The sequence below is a fragment of the Enhydra lutris genome, unplaced genomic scaffold (genome assembly GCF_002288905.1).
Source record: "Enhydra lutris kenyoni isolate GAN:26980312 unplaced genomic scaffold, ASM228890v2 scaffoldscaffold35, whole genome shotgun sequence".
NCBI classification, from domain to species: Eukaryota; Metazoa; Chordata; class Mammalia; order Carnivora; family Mustelidae; genus Enhydra; species Enhydra lutris.
Genome location: NW_019154119.1, coordinates 20,932,800 through 20,945,619, shown reverse-complemented (window position 1 = coordinate 20,945,619; position 12,820 = coordinate 20,932,800). Strand labels below are relative to the sequence as shown.

General features: G+C 54.0%; 1 protein-coding gene across 1 annotated transcript in view; it reads left to right on the top strand.

The window, feature by feature from the left end:
• Window positions 1-12,820, top strand: part of LOC111154147 (doublecortin domain containing 2C) — a 74,726-nt gene that overhangs the window by 44,373 nt on the left and 17,533 nt on the right. The window contains exons 5-7 of the mRNA XM_022513561.1: window positions 455-592; window positions 3,351-3,393; window positions 11,313-11,439. Of these exons, the coding sequence (XP_022369269.1) occupies window positions 455-592; window positions 3,351-3,393; window positions 11,313-11,439 (308 nt within the window). The remainder of the gene's footprint in view (window positions 1-454; window positions 593-3,350; window positions 3,394-11,312; window positions 11,440-12,820) is intronic.

The window sequence follows — 12,820 nt, the reverse complement described above, 5'->3', positions numbered from 1 at the left end:
ATGAGTGGATGGATACTTGCCAATCCACTCTCCAGCCCAGAGTAAAAGTAGACAAATATGAGTCGTTTGGGGCTTATAAAAAGGCATATTATTTGCTAATAAATACTGGTTTGTTTTCCAAGCATTGTTATAACAATATAAGCCAATTTGTATTAATTTTTGCTGTTGTTAAAATTAATTGAACACCAACCAAGAGCTTAAAATGTTCTCAAGGGCCTCTAAGTACTTGTACATAATTGAAAATATACTTTAATTAAAAATCTAAAAATGGGAAGCAAGCTTAGCCTTGGAGGGGCAGCTCCCACGGGATTTAATTAGCCCATTTGGATTTCACTTGTCTACGTGTTCAGCGCTGGCCGGTAGCCCCCGCTCCGGTCGCATCACCTGCGGAAGGGCCCCCAGCCCGCGGCCGCTGCTCTGAATCTCCCGCCATCTCTTCTTGCTCTGTTCACAGGTTATTTACCATGAACGGGCATCTCTTGGATAACTCAAAGGACCTGCAGGACAACCACTTCTACGTGGCCGCAGGACTGGAAACCTTCAAATATTTCCCTTACTGGAAGTCCTCCACAGTGCCCAGCGAGGTCCAACGGTGAGCACGCTTCCTACCTTGCCCTCCTGAGTTGGGACAGTTTGCCTTTTTCCCCAGGATTGCCCCCAAGTTCAGCCGCTTAGCTCTTGGCTGCTTTTCCGGACTGAAGCTACATACTCTGGTTTTGTACAGGACACAGTTTTGGATTTTCACAGGGAGGTGTGAGACTCCCTGTTGTGTGATGTGACCAGGACAGGGAGCCCATTGTGTTGCGTGTACGGCTTCTTCTCAAGGCGACACTGGGAGACTCAGACAGAAAGAGTCTCAGTGTGCAGATCACACGGGCCCCGGGACATGGTTGTGATGGCCCGGCCTCCATCCACGACCTGGCTCTGTTTTCTTGCTTTGCCCGGGTTCCCCTGCTCTGGAATCCGGAGTAGGTGTGGGGCGGCAGGCTTTCCTGGTGGAAACAGTGGTGATCATGACAGTGGATCCTGGCCTGGGCTAAAGGTACACCATGGTGTGTGTGTTTATGGACTTTCGGGAACATCTATGAGGAAGACATAGGCATTGGTGGGGTCTCCCATTCCGTCACCGGAAAAAACCAGAGTGTTGGCTGTCACTTCTCGGGCTTTGCTCACTCCCTGGCTTGGCGTCTGAATTTGGCCAGAAAAGCTCTTGTGACGAGTGCACAATGTTCTCCTGCCCGAGGGACGCCCTGGGGCTTGGCTCTGAAGGACACGGCAGCCTCACGCATGGACCTACTTTCCCAGAGCCTGCAGGTTTGCTCAGTGGACAGGCGTGGACTCTGTCCATCTGCTGGTCTCACAGCTCAAGAACCTTGAAGTCCCCTGACAGGGTGGCCTGACATACGTTCCCAGGGCACAGTTGCATTGGATGCTTCCTCAGGGAGACTTTGTGGTTTATTAGTCTGGGGCCCTCTGTGGTGGAGCTCCTGACGCTCTCCTGTGTGTCCATCCTGGATGTCCCGGCTCCACGGTGGGTCAGGAAGGAGGTGACCTGCGAGGCCAGAGCTCAGAGGTGTATACTGATCCAAATCCTCAATTTTTTGCCCAGATTCAAGCCTGGGTATTAGGGCTGTGTCTGAGTTCATTGCCTCTGGGTCCTGGGGGATGACACGGTGGGGCATGGGATGACAGGGGGACAGCCTCAGGTGTGCCTGCCAGTGGATGGTGAGCCCCGGGGGACTGTGCCCTGCCAGCCATGCCCTTTGTCACCAGTGCTGGACCTCGAGGTTCTGTCCCTACCTGATTTGGTACCTGGGTGTCCCATGCCTTGCTGCCCTGTACATGAAAACCTCCTTCCAGGAGGCTGGGGTCGCGGCGTGTGACTCCGGTGCCTGGCCCCTGTTCCCACCCCGAGGGAGCTCCTGATGTCCAGGTCTGGCTGGGAGGAGCGGTTTCCAGCTTTGAACGGGACTTTGCAGCCTGGACTGCTCAGCCCCTGGCTGTGCTTGCACGACATGTGGGGCCACAGTGGTCTAAGGACACCTGTCAGGGACCCTCCCGTGGCTGCTGCTCCATCACGTTGCTCATGGTCACCATCTCGAGCAGAGGACCAGAGGTGTCGGCGTTGGTCTTGTGCTGGAGCCGGCGGGCGGTTCACCCCTGCACACCCATGAGTTCCCTGGCCTAGAGCCCAGGAACCCGAGACATGTTGTGCCTGTTCGCCCTTTCCTGCTGTTAGGGTTTCTACGTTGGGGCAGAGAATGGCTCGTTTTGTCCTGTCCGTAGGCGATGACCGCACAGCACATGGTTAGGCTGGGGTCCTGCCTACGTGCTGGGTAAGCAGGGCTGTTCCCGATTTTATCCACTTGCTAATTTGTTCCTGGTTGTCCTATCTGCACTGTGGGTAGAAATACCTCAGGGGCTGCTGGACGGAGGTGCTGGTCCTCTCTGCGCCCGTGTCCACTGCTCTCCGCATGAGCCCCCACACCATCCATGTGTTTTGTTTTTCTCTGTCCCCTGTTCATGTGTGGACCCTGAACTGGGTCTTAATTATCTTTCTCCATCGAAAGAGGAAGAGAGTCCCCAGAGTTGCTAAGACACTGAAGTCCGTTCCCCACCCATGGTGTGGACCCCAGAGGTGCCCTCATGCCGGAGAGCGGGGTGCCCGAGTGTTCCTTCCTGTGCGTAGCACTGGCAGGGTTCAGCCCCATACAGAGGAATTAGCAGGATGTGCTCCCCAGGCTGCGTCAGAGGGAAGGGTGGCAGTTAGATGGGGGGTGGGGGTCTGCCACGTGTTGGAAGGAGGCTGGGCTGGGTTTTGGATGGGGCTGGGGTCTCTGCTCCTCCCCTGGTCAGTGGTGCCACATTCACTGAACCCTCATGTCTCTGAGCCGTGCTCCTTCTCCAGCAGGGAGAACATGACGTGTGTGTGTCACAGGTCCCCGTGAGAGCTGCATGAAAAACCCGTGTTTGTGGGAGTGACCGTCAACGGCCAAAACCTTGGTTCAAACATGTTAGGATTTCCCCCCAGGACTGTATAAAAGCTTTAGGGCAGAAAGTGCCTGTAGACATGACACCCTCGGGCCAGAATGCCACCCACCCTGCTGGAAATGGAAACTCGTCGGATTTCCCAAGGTCTCCAGGAAGGAAACTGAGCAAACCTCAGTGGGGGCCCCTTCTGCTCAGAGGGTAGGAGATGCTGTTGATGTGAGCCCGTGACATGGGGGGACTGACGTGCCTTCCATGGGGCCTTGCCCTCCCAAATGCCATGGCTGTGGCCTGCATTTTTAAGAAGATGTATTTTGGCTGACTTTTATGAAGTTCTAGCTGACTTACCTTTTGTCTTTCAGAAAGTATGCAGACATTGAGAAATGCTCACGAGGAAAGAAAAAAGTGAGTCCTTTTCGGGGCACCCGGGTGGCTCTGTTGGTTGAGTGTCTGACTCTTGATTTTGGCTGAGGTCATGATCTCAGGGTCATGGGATCGAGCCCCATGTCGGGCTCTGTGCTGAGTGTGGCGCCTGCTTGGGATCCTTTCTCCCTCTCCCTCTGCCCTGACTGCTCACGCTCTCTCTTTCTAAGAAAAGTAAGTCCTTTTCACACAGTAAAGGTGAGAACTGGACTTGGGGACACTTGGCAGATCTGCCCCCAGGCCAGCCCCGGCAGTGGGGACTGGAGCTTCTGAGTGCAGTGCTGGCGTCAGGCTTCCCGCTGTGTGTGCAGCGATGAGACGTGGGAGCTCAGAGTGTGGCGCTGGGAGGCACACGGAGGCATTTGTGATAGGTGAGTGAGCGTGAGGTGGAAACCGTGTGGCATAGGGACAGACTGGAGGGAGAGGGGCCAGGCCTGGTGTGCACCCTGGGCCTGGGGGTGGCGGGGAGGGGGCACGTCAGGCACAGAGGCGAGGAGCGCTCACTGTGTGTGTGCGTGTCTACACGCAGTGTGACACACACAGCTCGGGACGAGAGGAGCGGCCAGCGAGAGTCAGGACAGGAGCCTGGAAGGGCAGAGAGAGGCCAGAGGTTGGCGGCCATACGGGTCCTTATCACCCGCCGATATGATGACCCCGTGCCCCCGCCGTCTTGTAAGATGCTATTTCAGTGGCCGCACTGACATTATCGTTCACTCAGCAAAGCTGTTGGGTGTCTCCCGTGTGGCTGCCCATCCCCAGCTCCCAGCCCGTTTGCTTGGCTCCTCCCGCCCGAGACCGACCCGCTGGGAGGCCCCCCATGGGCTGAGCTGTTCCTTTCCCGCATCTCACGGCCAGACCTCGAAGTGGCTTTTCTCCTGGCGCCGTTCCAATTTCATAACTGCCGTCTTAGCCGCTGTCTTGGAAGTACTTTGGCTTCCTCACCCCTCTGAACCATGCCGGAATTTGCCGGCAGGAGTCCAGCCTTGGCTGAGCCCAGCCCTTGCCCGTCCACGCTGGTGCTGGAGGAGCTCGGTGTCGCCAAGGTAACGACGCAGCCGACCTGACTCCTCACCCCGGGCTCACGACTGCAGGCCTCATCCTACCGCCTTTGCTGGAAAAGCCCGACGGCTAAAAGATGCCTTTCTGAGTATGTTTGGCTCAATTTTGTGAGGGACTTTTGCACGTTTGTTCATAGATGATATTCGCCTCCAATGCTGCTTTTTCGTGGGGTCCTTGCCTGGCTTTGGTGTCAAGGGTTTTCTGAATTGACTCTGTTGTTATTTTGGAAGCTTCCTGAAGTGAATGATCGTCTTATTTATTTTCTTTTCTTAATTAATTAATTAATTAATTTAAAAATTTATTTTCAGTGTTCCAGAATTCATTGTTTATGCACCACACCCAGTGCTCCATGCAATCCGTGCCCTCCACAATACCCACCACCAGGCTCACCCACCCCCCACCCCCTGCCCTCCAAAACCCAGTTCCTCAGAGTCTACAGTCTGTCATGGTCCGTCTCCCCCTCCGATTTCCCCCAACTCCCTTCTCCTCTCCATCTCCCCATGTCCTCTGTGCTATTCCTTATGCTCCACAAGTAAGTGAAACCAGATGATAACTGACTCTCTCTGCTTGACTTATTTCACTCAGCCTAACCTCCTCCATTCCCATCCATGTTGATGCAAAAGTTGGGTATTCATCCTTTCTTCATCTTATTTATTCTCAATTTTCTTTCTCTACAGATAGCCTTTGGCATTAAGTGTTTGTTGATTGAATGAGTGGACGAGAATCGTTGAGAATGCAGAACCGATAGACATGATTCTGCCCTAAGGATGCGTTTCCTCACGTGCGGATGTGTTTCATGACAGAACGCTTGTGTGAATGAGTCTCGTGTGTAGCGTGATGGTTTGCAGGAGCGGGGGCCGTCGACATGTGGACATAGGCAAGCAGAGCACAGGTCCTAATGTGGTCCAGAGAAGGGGCAGACATTCCAGGTGGAGAGGGGCCTTCGTGGATGTGCACAGGTTTCCAGCGTCACAGTTTTCTCAGCTGCCTCCACTGGTGTCTTCACGTGCGGTGTGGACACTGACTGTGAATGTTGAAACAGCCTGAGTGGCACGAGCTTGGAATCCCACACTCGAGTGATTTGGGGGAGCCTCTGGGCACAGAGAACAGAGCCACGAGTTTGGGGGTCGTCATGGCTGGCTTTCGTTACGTCCTCGTTTCATTATGCTGTTGTGACTCTGGGTCCTGATAGGTGGGGATAGGGCTCTCTTTCCCTTTTACTAAATATTTGTTCTATTTGGTCTAACATGTGACACGTGTTTGTTCTGATACCCTCCATAGTGCTTTCTCCTCTCTTTTGGAACATTAACAGGTTTTAAGGATGCTATGTAACGGGAAGAATCTTAAACGGGATCATCACAAACATTCATACCCTACAATGCAAATAAAATGTGTTATTTTAGAAAAAAATAAATCTTATCTTTGAAAATATTCTGTGATGTATGACAAGGCATGGCACGTAATGGCAGAGCAAACACATTTTATTCCAGGAAAAAAAAAAGGGAATTTCTAAAAGAACAGAACAGGCATTGATTTTGACAAAGGTTGATGTAAAATTTGTGCTTTTCTTGTACAAACGCCTCTCAAGGTGTGTCACCTCATTTGTTGTTCCCCGTGTGGAGGTCTGTGTAATATGTTGAACAGAGAACTCGGTACTTACAAACTTTCGCCCTGGGTGAGGAACAGGTGCATTTCTAAGGAAGGAGATGAGCGCATGTGCCAGGCTTCTCTGGCTACGTGAGGCTGGGTTTTCTTTTATTTTGTAATTTTACTTTTTGAGGCTGGGTTTTAGAATTACTCTCAGCAACCAAGTAATGGCAAGTACGGTTGCTTCCTTATGGGCCGGGCTCCCGTCGTCTCTTACTCAACTTCTCTGATTTGTCTTCCATGGGAAGTGGGGCGCCTCCTGCGTACGGGGCCTCTGCGCACGGCTGCTGATGTCGCGTGTGGCTTCGCGGTCGTCGCCTGTCTCTTCGGCCGAGGTGAGTGCGAGGTTGTCACTACACACGTCGGGCGTTGTTGCTGCAGACGTCCTCACGGTGACGTGGATATGACTCAGAATCGAAGTGGACAGTTACTGTATTCCCAGAAAGGTACAAAGATAGAGCGGCGGCTGGATATTCGTGGAACACACTCTTCTTTAATTCCTTATATTTTTGCAAAGGAACAACCCACTCTTCTCTGGGACTTGAGGAGAGAAGTTGGCTGTTCGCAGCTGAAGATTCAGGCTGGGGAACCTGTGACAGTATAACGACCCAGGCCTAGGGGTCAGCACAGCGATGCTTTATTACGTCTCCCAGTCCTGTGTGTTGGCTGGGTGGGTCTTGGGCCGGTGGCGCCTGCCTTCCTTTCGGGTGGCCTTCAGCTGTAGGGGCCGCCGGGCTGCTGCTGTCTTTCGGAGCACGTCTGCGGCGGTGCTGCGCACAGTCCCCCTGCAGTGGGAGGCACGCGCCCACAGTGTGCAAACCTCCCCTGTGTCCAGAGAGGTGTCTGGCGGCCAGGAAGTACTCTGCCACGTTCTTCCACCTCATCTCGTTACTGAGGCACGTGCAGAAGCCTTGCTTCCCATGCTCCAGGCAAGAGAGCACCAGCCTCAAAATGTGCAGAGCCACTTGGGAGAACATTCCAGAACAGTAGTGGTGCACTCTGTCCACACGGCACGGCGAAGCCCAGATGTACTCAGCTGTGAGGCAGCTATGGCTCAGGACAGCCCGACGCGGGGTGTGGGATCTTGAGACAAGCCGAGTAGTTTGTTTCTGTGGCTTGTCCTCTTGCTTTACGTCCGGATGTGCTATGTGATAAAAACCGACGTCTAAAAGTTCCAAAAGGGCTGTTCCAGTGGAAAACAGAACTTCCAGGTAACAGGGTGTGTGGCAGAGCTTAGCTGGTAGTTTGTTTCTTAGCAGCACGAAAAATAACGACGTGTCTTATGATTCATGGCATTTGATTCCATGAAATGAGGAGAAACACAATGGCAGGTGCTGGGGGCTCCCGGTGACTGGACGCGGGAGCGCAGGAGAGGCCGCTGGGCTCCGGGTGTCCATTAACCTGCCCGTGACTGTTGAGTCCTAGGAAAATACCTGAATGAACCTGTCCTGATTTTGTTAGATCAGATTCCGTATTATAGCAACTCATTTACCATAATTTTGTATCTATTACTCTTCAAGAAGTGAGGCTAATTTAATAAATGTTTAAAACTTCATTCCCATATTAAAATGAATATTTTAATGTGCAAGCCTCCATAACATGTTGGTAAATAATTAATAGGCATTGTGTTTATATCACAGCCACAGCCAGAATGTTAGTATTACCTACTTCTCTCTTGGGCATAGAGTGCAAATGGTGGTAGTGAACTGAAATGAACAAGAGATGAAACAGTTAAAGGCTCCTCTGTGTGTGTGTGTGTGTGTGTGTGTACGCGTGTGCACACATGTACGAAACAGTCCCCATACTGTGGGACACGCACACTCTAATGACCAGGTCTAAACTGTAAAGCACAGTGTGGAGAAAGTGCATCGGCACTGACATTCACAGGCTATTAATGTCAAGACTGTTGCAGTATCACATCACATCCAAGGCTGCATTTGTATCTCCTTCCAGTGGCTCGAAGAGGCGACAGTCAGGTTCAAATGTTAGCAAATGTTCCACTTTAATAATGCATGGAATAGGACCTGGTTCTCTGATGGCAGACCCTGACCCACTTGGAAGCAGGATGTTCACTCGGGAAGCTGGAGCGAGGCCTTCAGAGCGCAGCACTGGCTGTCCCCCTGGGCGTGGCTTGACTCAGAACCTAACTGGGTGGTTCCTGTCCCTCCACTAGACAAGCTCTCCACTTCACCCACAGCACCTTGCGAGGCTGCCTCTCCTGCGCCTGAGCACGACTGTCTGTTACAGCCGCATTGAGTTTAGTTGGATCGAATGACATAGGCTCCAGAGGAAGGTGAGAGTCCCGACAGCACTCCGGAGAAGTGAACATGGCGCGCCTGGGGTATGTCCCCTGAGAACGTTTTTAATGGGGGGAGGATTAATGAAATGGGAAAGGAGCACCTGCCCCTTTGTAAGGCACCGCGTTGATTTGAGACTCAGGACTCAGGGCAGGGAGGAGTGGGGACAGGGTGACCCGCAGATGTTTCTTTGCGTGGGGAAGCCACAGATTCTCTGTTTTCCGCCCAATCTGTTGTTTCTGAGAACTGCTGTGAATCTGTGTTGCCCTGACCATGAGAGACATGCAGAGTGTCTGCTGCACGGCGGCTGTGTGTGTAAAGCTGAAGGCGGCCCCTTCCCATCCTTGGGGAGCACAGACCAGCAGGGAGCCCGTGGGCAGTGCTGCAGGTGCGTGGCCGTGGGCTGCGTGGGTCGCGGGGGTGGGAGTGTGGACGAGGGCTCCTCTGCATGGGACACAGTGACCCTGGAGCAGGACCAGCACTGGAGGAGGTGGCAGCTCTGGAGAAGCATCTGGGGTGTCCCTGGCAGGTCGGGACAGCAGGGGCATAGAGGCTGCCTCACGGGCACAGGCGGGCAGGCTGGGCTGGCGCTGCGGACCCTGCAATCCAGCCCCCAGCTTTTTAAGATTCCATTTATTCATTTGAGAAGAGAGCAAGCACAAGCAGGGGGAGCCTCAGAGGAAGCGGGAGAAGCAAGCCCCCTGCGGAGCAGGGAGCCCCACATGGGGCTCAATCCCGGGACCCCGGGGTCACGACCTGAGTGAAAACCGAGGGACAGAGACGTTCAAGTGCCCCAACCCTTCCCCCTTCTTTGTCCTATTCTTCTTCTTTTCCTACTTTCCCCCACAGCTTCTTATTCAGTTCAAGAGATCAGCAAAGATTTCCTGAGCAACTGCCGGGATTACTTCCTTGGGCACGTGTCTGTGTTGTGAGGTCCCTTCTTGCTTGGAGCCAGGAAGGCAGAGGCAGGGCCTGTGTTCTGGTGACGACGTGCAGGTGTTCCAGGATCGTGGCCCCAGGACCCTGAGCTCGGCGTGCGCTGGGATTTGAAAACAGGGAGCAAGGGCGTTGCCAGTGGGGTTGACCTGGACGGTGGGCGAAGCCTGAGCAGGGAAGAGGCTGGCGCAGGGATGGGAAGGTAGGCGGGCTTAGATGCGAGTGTCCCAGTGCTGAGCTGAGGCACTTGAACACCACCCTGAAGTTGTGACAGCTCCCGTGAGCATCTGAGAGGTGCAGGGGGAGGAGATTTGTGTCGGCACCGTTCCCTTACTTCCCGGGCAAGTACTCACCGTGTGCTTTCTGTGGCCTCCCGGCTCCGGGCTCTGGGAAGTCATCATTAGACAAACATCTCTGGCCCCAAGGAGCTTCCAGCCTTCTAGTGGTGCGATGCGAGTGACAACCATCCCGACTAGTCACGCACACTTGAGGTTGCTTCAGTGCTGGGCAACAGGATGAAGGGGAGGGAGGCAACGGGGTGTGCGGGTGAGCGTGGCCGGGTGAGGGTCCGACCTGGTGAGAAGCTAACCTAGCACGGCTCCAGGTTTTGGGGCTTGTAGAAGTACGGAGCTTCTAGGAACTCACGTTCCTGTCAGGTGCTGTGGTAACGTACGAGATTAGACAGTGAAATCAGTTTATTGAACTTAGGCCCGCTCTTCATCTGCCATCACGCTGGCCCTGAGTCCTTTGTGTCTCGGGCCACCTTCCAGGTCGGTGTGGACCCGCTCAGCTCTGTCGTGTTACCGCATCTGGGGTCGGGAGGCCGGGGGGCCCGGGGGTTGGGCTGCGATGGTCTTGGCTTTCGCTATGCACTTTGCTCTGCCCCATGGTCGCACTGTGTCCTCGTGAGGAGGGTGGGACCCTTCCTGTGTCACTTTATATATTACTTCCGAGGTGGCAGTGGACACAGGATGTCTTGTAGAGGCCAAGGACGAAAATGGTTGCGAGAATCGGTGTCAGCGATGCGTGGAGTGAAGCAGGTTTTCTGAATCCCATCCCCCGGCTGCTCCAAACACAAGCAGCACTTACTGTGTTCTGTTTCTACGACCCGTTCTGCCAAGATCTTGTTCCAATACTTGTGGGCATGATTGCAGCTTTTAGGGAAGCCCCTTAAAGTAGGTAGAAAGACTTCGCTTGGTTCTTGTATTTGGTCGTGGGACGACCTTATGCACTTTAACTTCTGCAAGGACAGAGCAGCCGGTCGTTTGTGCCATAAATAATGTTGATGGTACAGGGAGGCGCCGTAGAGAGCTCGGGAGAAATCCCAATTTATATAGTCCCGCCTGCGTTCAGTAGAGACAGAGAACAGGGAAGCTGGAAAGGTGGTGTGCGGAGCAGAGCGGGGATGTGCTCAGAATGAGCTCCTTGTCCACTGTGACCCTTTGTGCTCGGTCATTACTGTCTGTGGATTTCTTTCAGACCATCTGAGTTTCCCTGTGTCTCAATCCAAAACCAACCTGTCTCGGAAAACATGTTGAATAGCCTTTTATCAGAGATGCGCCCCTTGCTCAGGGGTTCCAGGGCAACAGTTTTGTCGGTGTTGAAAACAGTGATTTTATGAGGCTTCTAGGTGTGTCTAAAACCACACGGACCTCTTCAGACTCACCTGCCCCCCTTCCAAAGCCTCCCCTCATTTTGTCGGGACTTACGGGGGCTTGGGAGTACCTCCAGGGGGACGACTGGCCTTCCCTTCCTGGGAAGGGCTGTCCTCGCCGTGGGAGGGGTGTGTTTTGCCACTTTGCTGAAGAGAAGTGTAAGGGACGGGCCGTCCAGACCTGGGTGCTAGGAGGGAACGTTCTCTGAGGTACCCGAACGAGGCTCGCCTGGTCGTTCTCAAACCAACGGGTAAGACTCAGGGACACTGCTGTTCCTCACACTTTTTATTCTTAATTTGTACCTTAGGAGGACATCAAAGGAAAAGAACCTCATAAGTACGACAACATTCCCTGTAAGGGAGAAGATTCTGTTTTTTATGCCAAAGAGGCAAAGAAGAAAATGCTCGTGGATCATTTAATGCAAGGCGGCACAGGTAATGTGAGTCCGTCTGGCTGTGGGCGGGAAAAAATGCTGCCATCCTAAGAATGTGCTTTTCCCCGGGCCACTCCTCTGCAGACACGGGGCTTGTAACTGATTGTAGCACTGGACGTGTGACTGGTTCACAAATGAGACATTCAGCTCCAGGGGCCGTGGTAGTGAGAGGAGAGAAACAGATTCCCAGTGCTGAAGGCGATGGGCTTCCCCAACCAGGAAGCCCTCCCAGATCAATGCAGGGATTCTGTGTCTCCGTGAGCATCTGGGCGGGCACGCTTTCCCCTAAGGACCGGCGATGCAGTAAACAACTTGCAAACTACTTAGCCTTGGGAGGGAAACGTGATACTCAAATCCACTGGAATTGTGTGGGTTTACTTTTTAAGTGTGAGGGAATTTGAAAGAGTAAACTTTGGAGCTGACTTTAAAACGAAATAATTAGAAAAAATACTTTTTCTGCTCTTGCTTCTATTCTACGGAGCCCTGGCTCGGAGCCAGCTGCCCCACGTCCCATCGGTGTGTGTCCCAGGGGCATCGCCGGGGGCTGGTGACACAGAGGCTAGGACCAGGGGAAGGAGGGCAGCGAGTCCGGCTTCCTCCTCTTCGTGCGCCCGTCTTCTCTCTGCTTCCCGGGAACCCTCTGCCACTTTCCTGGTGACGTCCTGACCGTCTCCCTGCGCTTCTCTCCTGCTCCCCGTCCCCGTTGGGCCTTCCCATCCCAGATGACGGTGCTGTGCGGCTGTGCACCAGGCCCTGGTGTGGACGCTGGGCACTCACAGCGCTCCTGGCTGGTGGGCACGGCTGACACAGTGTGCGATTAGAGCTGACCATGGCCAGCATGGGCCGAAGACCAGAGCCTACTGACCCTGTAGTCCCCGTAAAAGAGACTTTAATCAGTGCATGAGAAGTTTCCTTTTTGACAAAGCCTGTACTGTGTGGCTGGCCTGCCCGGCAGGCACCTGACCTTCTCTCCGGGAAGCAGCGTGCTGTGCTGGGGCCCAGGTTCCGGGCACGGCCCTCCCGGCGTGGTCCTGAGTGCGGTCCCGAGCGTGGGGCCCTCTGCACGCTGCTTCTCTACAAACGGGCACAGTAGGATCTTCAGAGACTTGTGCGCGTGCTAATACCAAGCAGGTAGAGGAGGATCTGGCACCCTGCGGGCCCACGGACGCCGCCCCCGGCCATCTTCTTACCGTCATCCCTTCCGCTGAGGACTGTGTGACGGTCCTCCTGGGGCTGAGGGCTGGGAGGGGCGGGGAAGGACAAGAAGTAGAATGAGCTGCCGTCACTGAGGCCATCACGACCGTGGTGACATCCTCTGGGGGCTGAGGCAAGTGGCCGGTCCTTTTGCAGTCACTGAAGTCCTGGCAGGGTGAGGACAAGGT